This window comes from Anticarsia gemmatalis, chromosome 11 (genome assembly GCF_050436995.1).
Source record: "Anticarsia gemmatalis isolate Benzon Research Colony breed Stoneville strain chromosome 11, ilAntGemm2 primary, whole genome shotgun sequence".
NCBI lineage: Eukaryota > Metazoa > Arthropoda > Insecta > Lepidoptera > Erebidae > Anticarsia > Anticarsia gemmatalis.
This window is the reverse complement of record NC_134755.1, coordinates 2,633,067-2,655,980: the sequence shown is the minus strand read 5'-3', so window position 1 is coordinate 2,655,980 and position 22,914 is coordinate 2,633,067. Positions and strand designations below refer to the sequence as shown.

The 22,914-nt window shown below is 45.4% G+C and overlaps 1 protein-coding gene across 10 annotated transcripts in view; it reads left to right on the top strand.

Annotated features, from left to right (window-relative positions):
* mask (multiple ankyrin repeats single KH domain) overlaps positions 1-22,522 on the top strand; it is a 30,051-nt gene extending 7,529 nt beyond the window's left edge. For 2 of the 10 annotated variants that reach the window (XM_076120073.1, XM_076120068.1), the window contains 44 exons: positions 2,336-2,501; positions 3,889-4,150; positions 4,383-4,613; positions 4,914-5,171; positions 5,318-5,471; positions 5,645-5,855; positions 5,926-6,139; positions 6,214-6,439; positions 6,561-6,791; positions 6,903-7,078; positions 8,177-8,281; positions 9,092-9,158; positions 9,442-9,501; positions 10,407-10,498; positions 11,117-11,356; positions 11,557-11,709; positions 11,963-12,163; positions 12,253-12,440; positions 12,598-12,730; positions 12,823-13,044; positions 13,132-13,404; positions 13,516-13,922; positions 14,027-14,159; positions 14,292-14,392; positions 14,476-14,692; positions 15,029-15,175; positions 15,302-15,427; positions 15,538-15,698; positions 16,117-16,278; positions 17,193-17,315; positions 17,671-17,820; positions 18,302-18,461; positions 18,636-18,756; positions 18,837-19,045; positions 19,173-19,352; positions 19,539-19,628; positions 19,733-19,861; positions 20,027-20,312; positions 20,431-20,519; positions 20,745-20,894; positions 21,038-21,160; positions 21,264-21,476; positions 21,556-21,807; positions 21,896-22,522. In XM_076120073.1, the coding sequence (XP_075976188.1) occupies positions 2,336-2,501; positions 3,889-4,150; positions 4,383-4,613; positions 4,914-5,171; positions 5,318-5,471; positions 5,645-5,855; positions 5,926-6,139; positions 6,214-6,439; positions 6,561-6,791; positions 6,903-7,078; positions 8,177-8,281; positions 9,092-9,158; positions 9,442-9,501; positions 10,407-10,498; positions 11,117-11,356; positions 11,557-11,709; positions 11,963-12,163; positions 12,253-12,440; positions 12,598-12,730; positions 12,823-13,044; positions 13,132-13,404; positions 13,516-13,922; positions 14,027-14,159; positions 14,292-14,392; positions 14,476-14,692; positions 15,029-15,175; positions 15,302-15,427; positions 15,538-15,698; positions 16,117-16,278; positions 17,193-17,315; positions 17,671-17,820; positions 18,302-18,461; positions 18,636-18,756; positions 18,837-19,045; positions 19,173-19,352; positions 19,539-19,628; positions 19,733-19,861; positions 20,027-20,312; positions 20,431-20,519; positions 20,745-20,894; positions 21,038-21,160; positions 21,264-21,476; positions 21,556-21,807; positions 21,896-21,919 (7,616 nt within the window). In that variant the 3' untranslated portion in view covers positions 21,920-22,522. The remainder of the gene's footprint in view (positions 1-2,335; positions 2,502-3,888; positions 4,151-4,382; positions 4,614-4,913; positions 5,172-5,317; positions 5,472-5,644; positions 5,856-5,925; positions 6,140-6,213; positions 6,440-6,560; positions 6,792-6,902; positions 7,079-8,176; positions 8,282-9,091; positions 9,159-9,441; positions 9,502-10,406; positions 10,499-11,116; positions 11,357-11,556; positions 11,710-11,962; positions 12,164-12,252; positions 12,441-12,597; positions 12,731-12,822; positions 13,045-13,131; positions 13,405-13,515; positions 13,923-14,026; positions 14,160-14,291; positions 14,393-14,475; positions 14,693-15,028; positions 15,176-15,301; positions 15,428-15,537; positions 15,699-16,116; positions 16,279-17,192; positions 17,316-17,670; positions 17,821-18,301; positions 18,462-18,635; positions 18,757-18,836; positions 19,046-19,172; positions 19,353-19,538; positions 19,629-19,732; positions 19,862-20,026; positions 20,313-20,430; positions 20,520-20,744; positions 20,895-21,037; positions 21,161-21,263; positions 21,477-21,555; positions 21,808-21,895) is intronic. The other 8 variants (XM_076120078.1, XM_076120070.1, XM_076120069.1 and 5 more) reach the window with 8 other exon arrangements.
* The last annotated feature ends 392 nt before the right edge of the window (positions 22,523-22,914 follow it).

Here is a 22,914-nt window from a genome sequence, read left to right as displayed (position 1 = left end):
CTTGCATTACTGTATTGTTCTATATTTTATGTTAGAACGAGGTCTGTTCAGACTTCGCTCAGGTGACAATTTATAGCGGCGTTTACAGTAGAGCCGCTATTTTTAAGTCGCCTCTGAAAATACTGTGAATCATGCCACATGATATAATAATGATTTCCTCGGAAAATGGTGTCACCGAAGGGTAAATAAAAGTTCCAACATATTTATTGAAATTTAAAAATATTCACGGCTTAAAGAAAATATACCTATATTGTGTGTATGTTTATTAACATTTGAAATGCATTATTTAAATTATGTTAAACAAGTGTTGGCAAAACTATAAACCACATGCAGAACATTGAATGACCGAGTGTTGCTCTAGAAGCGCTCATCTTCATTTAAAGTTATTCCGACAAAGTAAGAAATCAGTTGGAAATCGGCGAGAAACTTGTGCGATAGATAATGAATGAAATATGTAACATTCCTTTAGCCCCCATGTTGTGATCTTGTCTTCCATTGAATTCCTTTGAAACGATTACGTAAAAACAAGACATCAAGAGTTGATTATATTATGAATCGTAACATAACAAAACTTTGTTCATACATGATTATTAAAAGTTCCTAAATCGCTTTTAGCCACGGTCACTTCCGTTCGTAAGTTAATTCAATATTCATTTCCAGACAAACGGTTTGATTGTTCGGCTCCTAAATTAGGGATTCTATATTGCCGAGTGATAACGGTATGCATAAAAATATTCCGTGATTCGGTAGCCGCGGAGGAACTGAACAATACATTGAACAAATACACTTTGTTTTATTTGTTTGATTCAATTAATTCACAATATGAAGTGAAGCGCGCCACAGTTCATTATAATGAATTAATTGCGTGAACCCGCGCCCTAGAGTTCTGAATCCAGTGACCATACTCTATTGTAATTTGTATTTAAATTGTCCATCACTGTGATTTTCTGTGCATTTATCCACAGACATTCTCGTAAGCAAGTAACACTTCATCTTTGATATTTTCACTTTGTTGTTAGTTGCAGGAAGTAAAAATTTACTCCATATCGTGATAGTAGTTCCATAGAAAGAACCGAAATGTCATTGACCTGTCTACATATAACTAGTTCTTTTCATTATTTTAAATACTTGCATAATAACTTTATGGATACAATATGATCTATTCGCAAATCCATTGCATGTGAACATGATAACAAAAAAGCTCTGTTTGTTTTTTTGTCGTACCACATATGGCATGCAACATCAAAAATTTATCTCATGCATAACGTGTTGTATAATGGAAAACTAAACATGATAAAATATAGTTTTTTGTAGATCAAAGATCGTCAAAAATAATTATAAAGTTAATAAGAACAAGTTAAACCTAAGATTACGTTGAGAAAGGTAGGGGCCTAATGGATAATATAATATGATAAATATCTACATGTATAATATATTTATGGGCTAAAACGAAGCGAGAATCAAAATACAGATTAAAATAAAAGCTTTACGGATTACACAATCAGACGCATAGGAGTTACACATATTCAAAGATCATTATTAGTGACCTTACTTTTACTAGAAACATTTGGCCCCAGTTAAACCATCGCTATGATAACATTAATACGATTAACATATCCGGCGGTCAAGCTTCCAGTTTCATGCTTAAATCTTTGAAGTGTTTTACATTTTTGTGGTTTAGATGTGTGAACGGATCATATTCAATAACCACAGAATACAGTTCTGGCCAATAAACCTTTATCTGAATGGACACGTGCCGCTTTTCCTGGCCGCAGATACGCGATTTGTGTCGTTTAGGCGCCGCTCGCCCTTGTCCGATCATTTGTAACACTCGCCATTAGCTATTATGATAGTGATTGCTAAACTTAGTAGACACCTCGGAGGTCGAATAAAAGTTAATGAACTCGGATCATTCAATTATTGTTTGGCCGGAGTACGTTCCGGTTCGTCACGACTCTATATTTTCACTTTTGTAATAAAGTTACTTTACAAAGTGAACCTATCTTAGTTAACATCTACGGCGGTGGCGTACATTGATTGCATTGCAATCTACGGCTTAATCAGGCTCCTTTAAAGGAAATCGTAGTCGCTTTTAAGTTTCTCTAACGGATTGTCGCCACACTTAACGTTCGATGAAGTGAAGTTTTTCAAATACGATCTAACGATTGTATTGAATAATTGTTTTTTACCTAGCCCGATATCAAATAGATAATCTCGTTAATCTTTGTTCACGCTTCCTCGAAGAACACTTATAGATTGTCATGTAATATAGTTTTTACACTTTTTACTAAAACCTTGTAAGTATTTATTTATTGAGCGTGAATATTGTTGACAGGCATCGGCAAACTATCCGGCGAGGGCAAGCATCTCGCCGACCCAGAGGTGCTCCGGCGGCTGACGTCGTCGGTGTCGTGCGCGCTGGACGAGGCGGCCGCCGCGCTCACGCGCATGCGCAGCGACCAGCCACCGCCGCACCACCGACACCACCACCAGGACAAAAAGTAAGAACTACTCAATATTATCACTAGAACATAGCAACTATCAGGGAACTGCAGGGATTTGATAGAATGTGTCATCATATCTACAATATGATGACACATTTTTATCTACGCTCAAAGAATTTCTTTCATATTCAAATTCTATAGATCAATAACAAACTGTTGACATAGAGTAGCAAATTATCCAGTATCGAATGATTTCCATCAACGCTTATCTGCTACGTTCAGTATCAATGTGGACCGTATCGTAAATCTGTGTAACACAGCGCGTGCTTATTCTACCTCTATCATATTGATCTGGTTATTTTAAAGTCCGTTCATAAATTAAAACTGTAACGGCTATTTCCAAACCAGAACGTCGAACGTCTGTGTAACCTGGAATAACCTTATAGAGACATCGAAAGCATTTTGATTTGTTCCAGTTTTTGTAAGATTTTGTATTAATATGAAGAGTATCTTTGAAGAGTGCCGCATTTTAAACGTTTTTTTTATGAATGTGTAAATTGCAAAAAACTTCCAAGATTAGGGGTAGACAATTTTACCTTTATCGAAATGTATAACAATTCTTGTTCAGATTACTAAGTAATGGTAATTGTCAATAGCCTATAGCATGATTACTCTGTATTCTTATTTGAAGCACGTGCTTCATTTACTCGGCGTTTGTTGATCTTAAAATATCAACGTTACGTCATTACGTCACCTTTCTCTGTTTTCACTTCATTCATAAGAAATAGTTTTCCTGGTCGTTAGCATAATTTTATCATTCGATTTCCCACTCCGTCACTTCGCGGTATTTACTTACTGTTTATTATTATTATTAATCAGCGTAATACTCGTAGTGTTATCACTGTGTTGATTTGTGTTTCTGTTGTTTAAAACAGACTTCTCTGTAAATACTGGTTTGTTATTCTTCTCCTTTAATTTTTAAGAACACCGTCTTATCTCTTACGATAAGTGCCTATTTCACACTTCGTATCTATCAATATCTGTTGATACGCAAATACGACGACGTTGAATTAATGTAAATATAAACAGGGTAGTAAGATTGACGAATTATGTTAAACCACGTGTTAGGAATGTTTTGTTTTTATCTTGCCAATATTGCGCAGTATTTTGGTTTGCAAATCAATTAGACAATTCCACACAAAATGCAGAATTACAACATTTTGTATTTATATTTTTTTATGATGATACTCCGAGATTTGAGTCTACGCATACGGGGGCGGGAAGCCTCTCGGGTCGACGAAGATTAAGTCCCTCGTCGTCTCGATCGAGACCGCCCTCGGGGCTGTGATTTGTCAAGCTTTGATCTTATCTGATTACACCGTCTGCGTCGCTACGCTGCACCGTGTGTTCGAGCATAGTTAATATAATTATCGTTGTGGTGCAGCCAACAATGCGGGTCGAGCGCGACGGGCACGACGCCGACGGCGGCGGCGCCGGTGGGCGCGGACGGCGCGCCGTCGCTGGCCGAGGCGTGCTCGGACGGCGACGTGGGCACGGTGCGCAAGCTGCTGACGGAGGGCCGCTCCGTGCACGAGACCACGGAGGAGGGCGAGTCGCTGCTGTCGCTCGCCTGCTCCGCCGGCTACTACGAGCTGGCGCAGGTGCTGCTCGCCATGCACGCCAGCGTCGAGGACAGAGGCATCAAGGTTACTGTCCATGACACCTTGTTCTTTTTTAAAGTTCAAATCACTAGTAAATCTTTCACGATTAATTTGAGTAAATTTTTTGAAACGTTAATTGAATAATGTGTTATGTGAACTAGGGTAGTGTCTAAATACGACGCATCATGAAAGCCAATAAGAGGCGTTTGACCGATCATCGTTGCGTCGTATTCGGACACTATCGACCGAAAGGCCAGTGTATAGCTAAAGACGGAAGGATGTGCAGGGCGACTGCACGCCGCTGATGGAGGCGGCGAGCGCGGGCCACGTGGACATCGTGCGGCTGCTGATCGCGCACGGCGCGGACGTGAACGCCGTGTCGGGCTCCGGCAACACGCCGCTCATGTACGCGTGCGCCGGCGGCCACGAGGAGTGCGTGCGCGCGCTGCTCGAGAACGGCGCCAACGTCGAGGACCACAACGAGAACGGACACACGCCGCTCATGGAGGTGAGCCCCACTCCCTCACTCTCCCCTACCCCGCACCGCTCGCAGCCGTGCGACCACTTGCACCTTTCCCATGCCACTTGTTACCAAGATAACATTAATTATATACTGTTATTATGTGAACTGATAATTACACCAATTACGTTCGATATTTATCGCATATTTTAAATCTTTGATGAAATGAGTCATTGTTTTATATGCACCTATTATAGATAATAATAATAATATCAACGTTTACCTAAATCGCTATCTAAATTGATACAGGAGTGATAAATCATAACATTTTTTTTTATATACCACCAGGCGGCATCAGCGGGGCACGTGGGAGTAGCCAAGATCCTCCTGGAGCACGGCGCGGGCATCAATACGCACTCGAACGAATTCAAGGAGTCCGCGCTAACGCTCGCGTGCTACAAAGGCCACCTGGACATGGTGCGGTTCCTGCTGGCTGCGGGCGCCGACCGAGAGCACAAGACCGATGAAATGCACACTGCCCTTATGGAAGCCAGCATGGACGGACACGTGGAAGTTGCGAGACTACTGCTAGACTCCGGTGCACAGGTAATTCAACCTTTCACTTACATAAAATACATTAACTATTTACATGTATAAATATCAGGTAAGGTATGACTGTCTTATGTATCCATACTATTGTTTAAAGTTTACTGTTATAAAATAGATTTAGACTAAATGAAATATGTTTGTAGGTGAACATGCCAACGGACAGTTTCGAGTCCCCGCTGACGCTGGCGGCGTGCGGCGGTCACGTGGAGTTGGCGATGTTGCTGCTAGAGCGCGGCGCCAACATCGAGGAGGTCAACGACGAGGGCTACACGCCGCTCATGGAGGCCGCCAGAGAAGGTATTAAATAAACGTTATCTAACTGGATGCACTACGAGTCATAGTATTTTTTAAGACGAGAGTCAGAGTTATATTACCTTACCAGCAGTTGTATAGACGTCTGCGTTAGATCTGTTTCTAGTTAAATATCACTGAACTTTTCAATGCAAACTAACATTACTTGTAATTGGCAGGTCACGAGGAGATGGTGGCGCTGCTGCTCGGGCAGGGCGCGTCCATCAACGCTCAGACGGAGGAGACGCAGGAGACGGCGCTGACGCTGGCGTGCTGCGGCGGCTTCCTCGAGGTGGCCGACTTCCTCATCAAGGCCGGCGCCGACGCCGAGCTCGGCGCCTCCACGCCGCTCATGGAGGCCTCGCAGGAGGGACACCTGGAGCTCGTCCGGTCAGTGCCCGCCACTCAGTAAGCGACACACACCACCACGTGGCCCCACACTAACAGTCTCTCCGCGCAGATACTTGCTGAACGCGGGCGCCGACGTGAACGCGCAGACGCAGACGGGCGACACGGCGCTGACGTACGCGTGCGAGAACGGCCACACCGACGTGGCCGACCTGCTGCTGCGCGCCGGCGCCGAGCTGGAGCACGAGAGCGAGGGCGGCCGCACGCCGCTCATGAAGGCCTGCCGCGCCGGACACGTCTGCACCGTGCAGTTCCTCAGCGGCAAGGTAGCCACTCGTCTCCGACGAGATTCGCGCGTGCCGTCGGTATAGCGATGATTCATTCGTAATTTGTACTTTAGGGCGCGGACGTGAACCGTATGACCGCATTGGGCGACCACACCCCGCTCTCCTTGGCGTGTGCCGGGGGTCACGTGGATGTGGTCAAGTTTCTCCTCGCGTGCGACGCGGACCCGTTTCGGAAGCTCAAGGACAACTCCACCATGCTCATCGAAGCGGCCAAAGGTGGCCACACCGCGGTCGTGCAACTCCTGCTCGACTTCCCCCACTCGGTTATGCTGCCTAGAAGTAAGGGTTTTTTTTGTATATTCGTTAAAGATTCCATACTTATATTAGTCCTAACAAAATGATAGTTAATGGCAATCCTTTGTAGTGTGACATTCGCAATTTTATAAATTATTATTTTCAGCTAACGCGACCACCGAGGACAACTCGGGCTTAAGCGCGGCGCAAGCCGCAGCGCTGGGCCTGAGCCACGCCGCGGCGCCGGGCACGGCGGGCGCGGGCGGCGCGGCGGGCCCGGGAGCGGCCCGGGCGCTGCTGCCGGCGCACCCGCACCCTCACCCCGCGCTGCACCATCCCCCGCACCACCACCCCGCCGCCGACCTGCCCACCAAGTTCTCCAAGGTCTACTTGGACGGTGAGTACTAAAATTTTTGTTTTATTTTCGAAGAGTTCGTATCTGTACGATCGCGCCAATGTTTACTTCACCGATAGGTATTAACCTCAGCATTTGTCCGTCGTCGTGTAGAGCGCGGCGTGGCGGGCCGCAAGAAGGCGGGCGCGGGCCCGGGCGCGGCGCTGGGCGCGGCGGGCGCGGGCTGCGCGGCGCCGGACGCCAAGCACAAGTGCACGCGCAAGCAGCGCGTGGCGCCCCCGCACTCCGACCACCACCTGCCGCCGCCGCCCGACATACTGGACGACAACGTACGTACCGCCCGCGCCGCACGCACACCCACACTGTATCACTCGACCGATATCCGTGGACCTCGAGACTCGCGCGACCGTAGCCCGGTGACCCGTGGTGCATGCTACACTGAGCTTCATCGCCGTTTTGGAATCTAATGCATGCGAGGGGTTTGACTCGATAGTGTCGCACTCTCCCTGGCACGACCGAACGTTGCGAATCCTGTAGCGAAACCGGACGGCGACACTATTCATCGTATTGGCTTACACTTACAGGAAATATCATACCCTCTTATTCAAAATTTCGGACCTCTATCTATCTCGATCTATCCAGAATCTTCCTAAATTAACTTTATGTGACAGGTCCACAGATATTTTCATTGTTTAGTTGTACAATTGCTTATATGAGAGAGATAAAAATAATAGGTCCTTGCAAAATAGCTTTACTGAATATTAGTGCCAGGGATGCCACTTCAATCTTTTAGACTAATGCCAACTTCACAAATATTGCATAAAAAAGTGGCTTTGTATCTTGTTTCGTACTTGTAATACTTTAAACTTGTATTTGTTCCTTAACAGGAATAAATAACGCTTACATCGCTGACACTTAACTAGTAATTTTTATTAAATGGTTCAGGTGGCATCCCTATAATTGCTCAACTTGGAATAAATATGTTGCAATCAAACTCTCATTCGTAATTTGTTAACAAACCAAACTAACGAAATAATTAAGAACTTTACTGGTGTATAGATTTATTTGAGGATATAATCAAACATTTTAATGTCACAGTTTTGTCTGTACGGCAATGATATAACGTTCTACATTGTCATGTAATCACTACACCAGTGTTGTCATAACACAAAATATAAAGTACTTAAAAGGTAACAATAAGCATAAACCAATACAGTAAAGTTCTTAAATATTACTAATATATTGATATTGGTTCACAAAGGAACAATAATAAATGCTTAGCACACATGCTCATCCATATTAACATTTCTGACTAACCATACAACCCTGTCCTGATGTATAATATAAATATACATAATGTATACTGTTGGCTTAATATCACAATACTATCATTTTTCATTTGTCTTTGCTTGCTTCCCTCGGTGTAGATATGCCACCACGCCATGGCTAAGGTATCACTCCCGCCGGGGTTTACGTGGAAGGACGTTAACAAGAAAGTTAAAATTAAATGCCACATTAAAAATAAATGCAACGTGAGTCACACTTCAATAAATTACATTCACTAACCTTTCTTGTCATGGTAACTGTAAGTAGACGGTGTCGCACACGTAGCTCACTAGCTAACTGCTGAGGGAATGACCGATACGCGCGCTGCGGGGTCGACTTCGCTCGCACGGAAACTACCTTGTCCACTGTCATCTCACTACGAGTGTAAACTATCTCACTCACTGTTAGACAGATTATGAAACGAACGCTAATAAAAATCATTTTATTTAATAAGTGCTCTTAATTATTATTTGTTGACTTACACTTTATTCGAGATGTTATTATTCTTGTTTTGTAGTTATATCTTTCACTCATAACAAAAATAATTGTTCATATATCTGTCTAACTAACATTAAGCATTTGTGCTGAAATTCATAAGTTTTTGTGCTGATCAATTTAAGAAAGAGTTATCATGTGGGCATAATTTACACTCTGCTTGTATTTAATTGACAAAGCGTTTCCTTCGTACTTTGAAGGTTGATTTTCATTGCAATGATTTGCGTCGTCGACAAATCCTGGCTTAGATACGAAACACTAGGTTGTCTCATTCCAAATTCATCCAAACACGTCGCCGACTGCAAATCGGAAGTTAATTTCGAAATAAAATATGGTTTTGCGGTCGAAGGGGCCAGATAAATATTCAAATTATTTGTCATCGTAATGAAAATGAACCGGTAAGTCGATTCTGCATCGTGTTATGGGGTGATACGGTGCGGTGGGGTGCAGTAGAGGTCACGTAGAGTTGCGCTAGTGCGTGTGCGACGCCCGAGCCGAGTGTGACCGCGCTGTGCTTGCAGAGGGACCCGCGCGCCGACTGCCTGCCCGAAGCCGACCGCAGCCTGCTCGACTTGCCCGACCCCTCAGGTGAATATCATATCATTAATTATCTTACGTTGTATTTAAAGAAGATCATCTGTTGTTTTATTATATAAGTTTACGGAGTACCTATAAACGGAAATAGTTTTTCTTCTTATTCAAGTTTCAAATTGAATTACATTCCACCCGTAAACATAATATCAGCAGATTATCTTCTAAAGACATTCATATTTTGATTGAAAAGATGAAAAGAATGTATATTTTTGCGTATTGGTTTGTGAGTGTGATATTGTAGTGGAGTGTTGAGTTAAACGGTGACGTTGTTGTGAAGGTCCGCCGACGCTCGCCACGTCGGCGCTGCACGCCTTGGACCTACAGTTCTGCGCTCAAGGCAAGTCCACAAGTTATGACGTAACCTGTGTTCATGTACCCCATTGTTTTTACAATGCGACTCACCAATAAAATGCACTATACTTGTATTACAATGTAATTATCAATGATTTTTGATAGTCTTTACCACTTGTAAGAAGCTTGAAATTCTAACAACCAGTCTTCCTGAGGGATATCCTGTTATAACCCAAGTATCTGTGTCGTGGAGGTCTGATAGGCAATCGCTCCATGTAAAATACTGGTTTTCAGCTGCATTCGGTGAGACTTTGAGTCGCTTCTAACGTAGTTGGAAGAAAAGCTAAGCTGATAAATTGACTTCTATTACAATGTTATACTATAGAGTCAATGCAAATCTCAACAATTTAAAAACATACCATATGTAATATAAATTAAAGGAGACAGGTGTTGTTGGCTGAGTCGCGTTGTATTTATGTTTCCAGCTTCATTTGCTCTCCACTACTTAACATTATCGCATTTTGATTTCCAACAGTGGATGTAACCAAGCCTTTTTTTAGTTTGTGTGTTTTACGTAATTAGCTTTTTTTCCCTGATATTTTCGTCGTTAACAAATTAATCACAGATTTAACCAAAATAATCATATTTAAATCAACCATGTTAACAAACATAATTTGATTATTGTCACTTTTTATTTAACATCTTAAATTTGTTTGTACCGAGCATGTTATTGTTACCCAAAAAAAATAAAGGCCATGGCTTGAATAAGATGCAAGATTCTTTATGTATTATAACTTAACTTGTTTTTTACATATAAATGTTACTAAACTAAGTGTTAATTTGTCAACGATACATATTGCTAGCTGTATAAATATGAGTGTAGTCGCAGGTAGTGTGATATTATCTAGTGCTATAATATGAAGGTAAACTAATACGTGTTATGTGATGTAGGTGTGACGACCGTCCACCAGTCCCCCGCGACGCCACCGTACCCGCCCCCTTCGCAGTTGTTCCCAGTGCAGCCACCCTCTAATATTAACCAGGTGAGTAAATGCACATATACTTTTCACTTGTTACCAAATAGTTGCGTATTTGTTTGATTTATTCGAAATGGCAAAGTTAGTGTGAGGAACTAATAGATAGATTCTGGTGTATGCATCAGTACAATTATTTGAAATCTTTTTGCTTTGTTATTATAGGCTCATATAGGGTTTAAAATATAACACTATAGTCAGGTTTTTGTAATCCTAAAATCCTTCTTTTATTTCAATCCATGGGTCGTTCTAAGTTCTAAACGGTTTTAGAACACTCCAATGCAAGATCGTCCTCGTGCGAAGGTATCACGCAAATGTTCCAAGTTTGGTTGCAAGTTCCTCCTACTGGACGCGTTGCAACGTCTCGGCCAGCACATTAGTGAAGTGGGTGCCGTCGCGGTAATCTTCGCGATACCATCCTTTTACTTTATCATAATTATACGTAGTTTCATGTATATCTACCGTGTAATATTATAGATCGTACTGTTAGTTTAACTTTGTAGTAGGTTAAGTAGGAAATTATTAAATTTCTTATTTAGAAAATCATTTACGTTCAACATGACATAAAAATGACTAAGATGAGGTATAAGATTGACCGTGTATAGTAAATTGGTAATCATTTCACAGCATCAACTGCAAGAATTGCAGCAAGCACAATTCCAGCAGCTAGCAGCGCAGCAACAACAACAAGTACAGCAACAGCAACAAGTGCAACAACAACAGCAGCAGGTGCAACAACAGCAGCAACAGCATAAGAAACAACAACAGCAGCAGCAGCAACTGCAACAGCAGCAGCTGCAGCAGCAACAACAACAACAGCAATATGTTCAGGAGTTGCAGCAGAGGCCTGAAACCTATGTCGCGCAGGTAAACGTTAATAACTTTTTGCTTCAAAGTTATAGGATCACTAAGCCATCTTGTCGTTTAATGTTTGTAAGATTTTATTTAAAATCTGGGTAGACGCGGGACTTTCGTTTCGTATGAAAGATTAAAAGTAGGTCTCGGGTCGTCCCTTGTCTAATCGCCCCTTCGAGAACATGTTCGCTAAGAGCGTTGTCGGTGCTCAGGGCGGCGTGGGGGCGGCGGCGGGCGGCGACGAGGCGGCGCTGGGCGCGGGCGTGGAGGCGCGCGAGCTGGGCGCCGTGCTGGCCTACCTGCAGCGGGAGGTGCCCTCGCTCGTGGCGCTGCCGCCCAACGAACTGCGCTCGCTCGTGCTGCAGGTACGCGCACACACACATGACACACCTTGTCATGCGACACCACGTATTCTACACTATTTTATCATATTCGATGCCATCAAAATTTGTTTTTTGAAAAAGCATTGAAGAAGATGAAAATAAATACGTCATACGTCGATGATCGACACAATGTTAGCTACTTTTAATTTATTGTAAACCATACATGACACAATGTTACCGGCCAACGATGTGATGTCTCGATTGTATCCACTGAATGATGCGTTTACGCTGGCAGGTGATGCAGCAGAAGTCTCACGAGATCCTTTCGTCCAAGTGTGCGGAGGAGACGGAGGCGGAGGGCGAGGGCGAGGGCCACGAGCGCCAGGCGCGCCGCCTGCTCGAGGAGGCGCTCACCGCCGACTGGCCTCGCCCCGACCAGCAGTTCCCCCACCACCATGATTTGCATCACCATCATCATCACCACCACGACTTGGGGGTACGTAGCTTACCCTTACAAGAGAACATTTCTTACTTAGCTAGCTAACCTATCATAATCTCGTTACTAATTGTTGTCTGTGTGCTCAGCAGGCGGGTAACGGTTGCGCGTACCGCGTGCGGCCGTCGTCACCCACCGGGGCGCTGGAGGGCGCGCTGACGCTGCCGCGGCCCGACGACGAGCCCGCCGCGCCCGCGCCCGCCCCGCACCCGCAGCAACCTGATCTCCAACCTCACTTCGCACTGCCACCACCTACCCTACCTTACGAAGACTACAGGTACGTCACATAATCTATCTTAGCTTGTGTAATATTACTGTTCAGGCACTTTTGCTTGATGTGGAAATATCGAAGACTCTACTTAGGCAAAAACTAATAATTTATTTGTCAGCGTATTTCAAACTCTTTGTAACATATAAACGATTGTGCACTTTAGAACGGCGACGTTCGGCGCGGGTCACGCGGGCGCGGCACCGGCGGCGGGCGGCCCGGCGCCTCACGCACCGCAACCCCAAACGCACTCCAAACGCGACCAGCAACACCACCACACCAATGCCGCCAAGAAAAAGGTAAACATCAATTAATAATATACTGATATTGTAGTTAAGTTACTAACATCAAACTGTACGGATTTGTCTTCACGTGTTATTTATATGATCAGGGTCGATTCTCGGGGCCGGGGCGCGGCTGTCGGTCGGGCGAGGCGTACGGCACGGCCACGCCGCCGCAGCCGGCGCCGGCGGCCTACAGCGCCATGGACGTGGACGGCGAGACGGACTCCAACCACGACACCGCGCTCACGCTCGCCTGCGCCGGCGGACACGAGGACCTCGTCGAGCTGCTGCTGTCGCGCGGCGCCGACATCGAACACCGCGACAAGAAGGTAACCTCCAGCTCCCTCCACCACTCTACTGTCTTTCACCGCCAACTAAGATTCGACGTGAGAGTTATAAACGCGTTTCGTGTGCAGGGTTTCACTCCGTTAATCCTTGCGGCGACGGCGGGGCACGAGAAGATCGTGGAGATCCTGCTGAACCACGGCGCGGACATCGAGGCGCAGTCGGAGCGCACCAAGGACACGCCGCTGTCGCTGGCGTGCTCGGGCGGCCGCTACGAGGTGGTGGAGCTCATCCTCAGCCGCGGCGCCAACAAGGAGCACCGCAACGTGTCCGACTACACGCCGCTGTCGCTCGCCGCGTCGGGCGGCTACGTCAACATCATCCGCCTGCTGCTCACGCACCAGGTGAGCAACGCATCTATTGTTTATTTAATGTTTAATGTACCCCAGCGCTTAGATGAACATTCTCCCAAAAAATAGTGCTATAATAATAATCATGTTTCGTTTATTCAACAGGCCGAGATCAACTCCCGCACCGGTTCAAAGCTGGGCATCTCTCCCCTCATGTTAGCAGCTATGAACGGTCACACGGCAGCCGTCAGACTACTCCTCGACTGCGGCTCCGACATCAACGCGCAAATCGAAACCAACCGCAACACCGCCTTAACCCTCGCCTGCTTCCAAGGCAGACACGAAGTCGTCAGTTTGCTGCTGGACCGCAAGGCCAACGTGGAGCACCGCGCCAAGACGGGGCTGACGCCGCTCATGGAGGCGGCCAGCGGCGGCTACGTGGAGGTGGGCCGCGTGCTGCTGGACAAGGGCGCCGACGTCAACGCGCCGCCCGTGCCCTCCTCGCGGGACACCGCGCTCACCATCGCCGCCGACAAGGGACACACCAAGTTCGTCGAACTGCTATTGCAAAGGTACCTACGAAGTTTAACATTATAGTCATAATTGTTTATATTTGCACAAAATATCTCGGTAATTTTGATAATCTTCCTATACTGATCGTGTATTGATGTTTCAGACGAGCCGCGGTGGAAGTAAAGAATAAGAAAGGCAACTCTCCCCTGTGGCTGGCGGCCAACGGCGGCCACCTCGCGGTGGTCGAGATGTTGTACGCTGCCGGCGCCGACATTGACTCACAGGACAATAGAAAAGTACGTACATGTTTTATAATAACTAGGTTATGAAATGATTACTTATCTCAATTTCGTATTTAAATGGTCCGGCGTTAAAATGCACACATAAAATGTACTTGTTATCAAAATTAACCTCCTGTTCTTTTGTAGGTATCGTGTCTGATGGCCGCCTTCCGTAAAGGCCACACTAAAGTGGTCAAATGGATGGTCGGAGTAGTCACGCAGTTTCCGTCGGACCAGGAGATGACAAGGTACGAAACTAATCAAAAAACTTACATCTTTTCTTATTATTTTTATTTGAGACAGTGCTCATACATGGTTATGCGTGGCGCAGGTACATCTGCACGATATCGGACAAGGAGTTGCTGGAGAAGTGCCAGGAGTGCGTGCGCGTGATCCGCGCGGCCAAGGAGACGCAGGCGGCGCGCGCCAACCAGAACGCCACCATCCTGCTGGAGGAGCTGGACGCCGAGCGCAGCCGCGAGGAGAGCCGCCGCCAGGCCGCCGCGCGCCGCCGCGAGCGGAAGAAGAAGAAGAAGCTCGAGAAGAAGGTACACATGATACTTCTTCTTCATCACTAGACCCTATCGGTATAGACTTCGACAATAATATACAATTAACAACGTCGGATAAACAAATAAGAAATCCTAACCTTTCATTTTTAATCGCATTTAAACCTGTTACCTTATAATATTATGTGTACAAGTCGCGAGAGTTTAAAATCGTTATGTAGAATCTAATAATCGTCTTACCTGTAATTAATTAATTCTCTGAATGCGAAAATCTTAACCAATGACTTTAAACGCTAATGCTTTTGTGTCTGCAACAAAGTGATTCTTTGCGGTATTTTGTTCGTTTCTAAAATCGCGTCAATATATTCTCTCTAGGAGGAGAGACGTAAACTGCAGGCTGAGAACGACAAGAACTCGATGTACTGCGAGAAAGCGCTGGGCGAATGCTCCGAGGGCGGTGAGCCTGACGACGAGCCCGTCGCTAAAGAAGAGGGCGACTCAGGGATCGATGCTAACTCGCAGGTATGCACTATTTGATAATACCTACTTTTCGAACATTTTTAAGCTAGGAAAACTGTATCTTTATTACACAGAAGTAATCGTATTTCGATGTTGTTGTAATATTATCAATTTGTGAATTGCGTACAGGGTTCCTGTTCATCGTCCGACGTGAAAGCACCTCCAGTTCAGAGTACCAAGACTAAGAAAAAGAAAAAAGAGGAAAAAGCAGCACCACCTACCCCCGCACCCGCGGCTAAGAAACAACCAGATAAGGTAATTTTATAAACTAGACATATTTCCGCTTAAGTAATCTACGAAAAAAATACATATTTAGTTGATACCTTGTATGAAAAGCTTTTTAACATTTTGAAAACATTTCACAGAGCAAACCTACCAAAATTGAGACAAAACCTGAAAAAGAGAGTACTCCTAAGCCAGACAAGAAGCAGGAGAAAGAGAACGTAGCACCGAGCTCGCCTCCCGCCACGCCCGCCAAGCCACCTGCGCCGCAGCCCGACCGTCGGCCTGCCGACAAGAAAGACAAGTAAGTCCCTCCACATTCCATTACAACTGAGACAATGTGCAGACTGTTGAACATAACATTATGTAGGCCAAGCATATGACATACTTTTTGTTGTAATTGTGCAACTTAGGAAGTAACATTTGCGACTGTAATGAGTGCTGCTAACGAAGAGTATGTAATTCAACGCCTGAGCCATTACAAGTTTTGTTTTAACCCAGTTTGTGCTTTAGAAATCGGTGAATTAGTTGTGTTAGTATTATTTGAGATAACATTGAATTCGACACGTCTGCACATTTAGGTGCATGCTTTTTAATGTTTGATTGAGTAATAATGCTTGATAATTTTTGTTTTATTACTAGTTGTTACTTGACGACAGGTGGCATTAGATGATGAATTTAACAACATATAGGGGGGTTAAAGATAAATATTGTTCTTGCAGAAAACCCGAAGAGGATAACCCTAAGAGCATTACAGTACAGAATGTTAACAAATATGGGAATAACTCTAGAAAGAGTCAAGTATTCGAATCCACTAGGCACAATGTGGATAAAGACGATGTTGACACAAGCGACAAAAATAAAAAGACGCACAACACGCATCAGTAAGTTCGATCATCATGTAAACGTCTCGCGGCATCATTGTATACGTGATCAACATAAATCAGTGTCAAACTTGTTTTATCCTCACAGTCTGGTTATATAGGTTGCGTTTTATGTCGTGTCCTTCCTTTCAAACCATTTGATAAACAACCATTATCAATGTATGTCTATTTCTCCAACAATTTCTGCTAAACATCATTGCAATTTCAATAAAGTACCACAAAATAGTACTTCAGCGCGCAATGAAGACGGTCCTTCAATAAAAATAGTGAAAAGTCAACAGTGAATCATATGGTTTAATGGAGTTGACGACCTTAAAATCACCCTGTAAATACAAGCGTAGTACACGATTGTTGCATGTGTTCAGTGAAGTAGCAATACTGTTCAAACTTTGTGCATGGCCTCACAATGACATTGATTTTCAGATTATTAATTAAATTATTTATCATTTTGTTGGCTTATTGTTGGGTTTAATTGTTGCATCATAATATTGTAATATTGTGTGCATAATAACTGAAGTTTTGAAATGTAGAATATAATTAATATATTTATGTAGTAATTTTGGCTTCTGTGTGTTGTATGTGTTGGTATAACCTTATTGAGAAATAATGAAGTATTGTGTCATTTATAAAAGTTCAAAAGATAGAGATGATGAAATAAATTTCATCTATAATATTTTTCTATTGTTTCTTAGGTAGAGAAGACCTTTTAAAACTTTAAACTACATTTTTAAAAAACGTAAACAAGTACCCTGTCATCTACTTCAGTGAAGTCTTTGATTTATAAATTACAACAGCAGAACTTACTACAATATATTAAGTTTATTTTAAAAGTGCACATTTTTATCTACGTCCATATTTATGTCGACGTCAGTAGTTGATGTATGTGTTGTTAACAATTTACGATGATGTTGTAGATGGGAGACGGAAGGCAAGAGCACGTCTCCTAAGGGAGGTTGCGTGGGTGGAAGACGCGAGGAAGGCTGGAAGGAGGTTGTGCGCAAGTCTAGCGTGCAGGCGCTCTCTACCGTCGAACCTGGGTGAGTTGTTAAAAACATTAATTTTGAGGCCTTGTGCGATGTATTTTTTTTCAATGTGTAACCAATTTTTCCAAAAGTGCGTCTATCTTTTTATATCAAATTAATGTCCTTGATTTTACCTGCTTCTATGAGTAACACCCATTTTAAATATTTTATTATTTCTATAATTATTATGCTCTCTTTTGTGTGTTTCAAATGCATCATTAAAAAATGTGCATTCAATAGCTGATCATGTATTGCAGGTAGTAGATTAGATTTTAACATAGTTTTCAACGAAATTAGAAAAAATATGACACAATCTGCTTTCACGACTCATAGTAAAACATCATACATAATTATCTATTTGTATTGTCAGATGCAAGAAAGTGTCAGTGGCGTCGCACGCGATCTCCCGCGTGATCGGTCGCGCGGGCAGCAACATCAACGCCATCCGCTCCGCCACCGGCGCACATATCGAGGTCGACAAGCAGAGCAAGGGACAGGGCGAGCGCATCATCACCATCAAGTCAGTACAACATTCCTAGCCTTTCTGTATTACCCACTCGCGATACCAATTAGTAGCCAGTGTAATCAATTTTCAATTTAACACCAACCTCAGCGTCGTGAGTTGAGACAAAGCTTTAGAGAACATCAACAATTACACTCGTTTATTTCTGTGCTCATAACTAGTTGGGCACGTTAGTCTGTAAGGTTTGGTAGACATATATTCGGTTTGGCATTAATCGGTCTAGTCGGCAAAACTGACTATCTGAAGATGGACCCGATCGGACCAAACCAAAACAAGTGAGTCTAATCGGTTTTGTTGTTCGGTGATTTTGCCGAACCGAATGTATCTTAACCGTGTGTAGCAAGCCTGGCCAATCTGATGAACAACTTTTACGTTAATATCAACGCACAACTTAGACCTGCGCGTTAAAGTGGTTTCACAGGTATTCGGGCGGATTGTTTGAATATGTCAGTTAATAATAAATACTGTTGTCCACCAGGGGTTCAGCGGAGGCGACGAAGCAGGCGGGCATGTTGATCGCGGCCATGATCCGCGACCCCGAGGCCGACATCGTGCAGCTGCTGCCGCGCGCCGCCGCCAAGCCGCCGCCGCAGCCGCTGCCGCTGCAGCCCAAGACGCCTAAACAACCACCTCCTAAGGTCACTTACAATATTTGATTTATATAAACATGTAAATTTGACAGTCCTCTTAGGACTTGACATCCCCTAAACAGTTTTGAATAAAGTATTAAAATTATAAAAAAAAACAATCTCTATAAACATTCCTGTATATTTACTTCAAATTATAACGCTAACGTGTGTGTTTTGTTGCAGGCGGGTGCAAGCAGCAGTAGCAGCAGTTCAGCGAGCAGCCGCACCACGCCCACAGCGCGGGCACCGGCCAAGCAGCACGTCACCGCCGCCAGGCCCGCCCCGCCGCGCCTACAGACACACAGTCAGTTTTTCTACAATACTAACAAATCAATCATTCGAATTGTTAAAACAGAATTTTCATAAACCGTTATTTTATTTTAGCCTCCACTGCGGAGAAGCGAGTGCCGACGTCGAGCACGATCACCGTGGCGACTACCTCAGCGAGCGGGTCCAAGACGACCGGGGCTCTCACGTACACGGGCGTCATCGTGGGAGCGCGGCCGCACACGTTCGCGGCCAAGCTCGGCGCCTCCTCCGCGCCCGCACCTGCCCCGGCGCCCGCCGACACCAAGCCGCGCACAATGCAGCCGGTATGAAACACTATTCTAAGTTGAAACATACTAACTCTCGTGAAAGATATTCTCAATAAAAAAGTCAAATTTGGACCATATCGGTGTGTTCATGTCTGTAATTTGAATATCGTATCGTGTTGCACAGACGCCTGCGGGCGGCGCCAGCCCCGGGGCGGGCGCGGCGAGCGGCGCGGGCTCGGCGTCCCCACTGAAGGGAGCGCGCGAGCCGTCCCCGCCGCCCACGCCCGCCGCGCCTCCGCAGCAGCAGCCCAAGCCCGACGAGGCCGACTCTAAACCACACCGCGCCCCTGAACGCACTATGCAGGTGAGAATCCGTTCACACTTAGCTTCATTCACGCAGCGAGTGCGGTGAAAAAGACTCGCAGTACGTACTAGTAGGCAGAGTGGAATCGGATTTATATAGCAGGCTCTGCTCCTCACATTCCCACTCATTGTCGCTTGTAGTAATTTTTCCAATGCTTAATTATCATCTTGTATGTCTTAATTTCAGCTGAGCCCAGATAACTCCAGTTCCTGGAGCGCTAATGAGGAACCTGCGCCCAATACATCTGCAGCTCTACACATTAATACTACGCCGCAGGTATGGAGTTCGTTTGATTGGAGAGCTTTTAGGGCTACCTTTTTTCTTGTACGAAAGCTATATTTTGAGAATATCATAAGCTAACGGCAATGGTTTGTGTACAGTCGAGTGCTAGTAGCGGCGGAGCGCAGGAGTACTCGTTGTTCAAGGACCTGTCGGCCGGCGCCGGCTCGGCACCCGTGTGGGGCGCCGCCGGAGACGCGCACCACAACGTCGACCCGCCGCCGCCTCAGGTATACATCTATGCTCAAATCATTACAAACACACAATATTACGCTTCATATCGTTCTTTGTTCGATCATAAATAAATACTTTTCTCTTCAAATGTATTCTCGTGTCCGTGCAAACGTGGACATAATATGTCGGTGTCGGCGTGACATATGTGTAATAATGAGTAGTTGTCGGTGCAGGTGGACGCCAGCAAGGCGCCGGGCTACCGCGGCGGCTGCTCGCCGTGCTCGCGCACGTCGTCGCACGGCTCCACGCCGCCGCCCGCCTACGCGCCGCCGCACCACGCGCCGCACGCCGCCGCGCCGCACCACCAGCCGCACGCCAGCCACGCGCCGCTGCCGCCACATGCCCAGCACGCGCAACACGGTCAGCATGCGCAGCATGGACAGCACGCCCAGCATGCGCAGCACGCGCAACACGCGCAGCAGTCCTACCACCAACCCATGCCCATCGGTGAGTACTTCAATACTTAATTAAGTTGCATTCTATTGTTTATATAAACGCACGTTTAAACGAACGTCCATGTTGCGCTACGTGAACGTTCACTCACTTTGATCATCCTTTACTTTAGGCAACAACGTAAACGCGATGGACATGAGCGGGCTGTCACGAAATGGACCTATCTACCAAGATAACTCCCGGAATGGACACAACATGATGGTAAACACATTTTTACATCTTAATAATTTTACTAGTACTACATTTTTATTTTACTTATTCGATGATAGAAGGCAAAACTAAAAGTATCAATAAATAAAGATAGTGTAGTTTCTCTCAAGTGTTTCTTATGATTGCTCGACCTTGCAAGGCTTATAACTTAAATTACACGAGTCGCTGTATTATTACTCTCTGTACTAAACTAATGTAATTACTTGAACATTGCAGCAGCAGGTATCGATCTCTAGCGGCGTCAATATGAGCGGCGCGACGATGGGCCTAGGCTACGTGGGCGTGGAGACCGTGTCGCGACTCAACCCGCGCGCACCAGACTTCGCGCAGAGACATCCACTCATGCAACAAAAACATAATGCACAGGTAACAAACACTCTCTCCGAGCCCTAATATGATTTATACAGTCTCTTCTAATGTTCTCATTCTTATATTCAATTAATTTTCGTCTCAGGCAGTCAGTGTTTGCACTTGGGTGTATAATAAACTGTGGAATGTAATGTTTTCAGTTGTTCGCTGGCGCAAGCAACGCGGGTAACCTGAGCGCGCTCCTGATGTCATACCAACAGCAACCGATGAACCAATCTCCCAAACCTATGCAGCATACGCCGCAGGGACACCACGCCTATCAGGTTATTATTGTGCTATTTGTTTTTTTATTACCGATGAGACAAAGACATTGTCTAATGATCTATAATTCTAACGTTCTAAAATTCAATTGTTATTGGGTTTCAGTCTCTTTTGGAGCGTGGTGTGGGAGTGGGCGTGGGCTCCGGTGTAGGCGTGGGTGCCGTCGGCAGCAACAGTGGCGGCGGCTGGGGCGAGGAGGAAGAACGCAAGCCTCGACCCATCGGCACCGAGCGCGCCTGGAAGCTCACCGGCGGCGACGACTGGAGCCACGCGCACATGCCCCACCTGCAGCACCTCACCGACCATGACAGATACCAGGTACGCACGGCTACTGACTGTACTCTATATCGGGTGTTTGTAAAAGTTTAGTCGGCGCTAACAGGTGTCTGTTGCACAGGGAGTGAGCGGAATGGGCGGAGTCGGCGGGCACGTGAACGTCGGGCACGGCCTGGAGGGCGGAGGCTACGGCGCGGTGGGCGGCGTGGGTGGCGTGGGAGGCGTGGGCGCGGCGGGCGGCGCCACGGCGGCCGCGCTGTCGCTCATGCACGCGCTGCCGCTGCACTACCTGCCGCCCGTGGCCGCGGCCGCGCCCGCGCCCGACCACCACCAGCACTGGGACCAGCCGCAGCACCACGCCGCCGACAAGCAGGTGCGTGGCGCCGCCCACTGACTCGCTCTTGTCTCTTGTACTGTAGTGTGTAGCTCTGTACCGTGGCTGACGCTGTGTTTGTCGGCAGGCATGGAGCAAGTGGACTCACTAGAGCCCCGGGCGCCGGGCCGGACCGGGCGGGCGCCGCGCGTGTCCCTCGCCGCCCCAGCCGACGAGGATTATATATAATTGTAACCCTTGGAAACGGTGTAGATATTAGTGAGAAAGAATTATATTATACAGATTATCTATATACATAATAGAGAAGATGTCCTATCGAGAAGAGAACTACTTATACTGTACGATCGACTGAAGTGAGCATTAAACGATTCATTATAATGAAACTCGTGAGGGGAGTCGGATGTAGTTTTATTTGTTACTGCCGCTCGCCGATCGCGACGTTACGTTTAGACGAATTATAGTTATGTTATAGTCGGCGTCGCCGTTTTCATCTGATGTAGATATACGCGTAAACGAATGTAATAGTAGGTAGCTTGGAATGTGATTCCGAAGTGCCGCTGAGTGTTTTGAGTTGCCTTGCGCGGGCGATGTGCGCCCGCCGCCGTCTATTATACATATTTTACACTATATTATGGCATAATGCGATATTAATTTTGATGATTGGTACGCTCGCAAACCGAGACGGAATATTAAACATGTATTAATAAATTTGCTTGTACATGAAGATTAAATATCGATATATTGATGCACTGTATCCACTGGTGTTTTTAATAATACCACCTGTTTATCAATAAATTCTTTTTTATTAGGTGAATTTGGGTGATGTGTATATTTATAAGTAAATTATTATTGAGGACTTACTTGTCTCGAATATGATTAAAAGCAGGATATGCGGTAAGTTCTAGGCAAATAAACCGTTGTCAAAATACTTGTCGTGTGTTCTTGAATAGGGCCTGATTAATATGTAGAGGTTTCACAGTTTTGTTATACGTAAAATATAATATGAAACATAAATATAAAAACATTTAATGAGAGTGCACTGTCGTCGCATTCAAAAACTTTAATACAACGTCGATGAGACTCGATGAGATTTAATTAGACACTATATTATGGCCGCGCACTGGTTTGTAAAAAGTGCTATAAAAA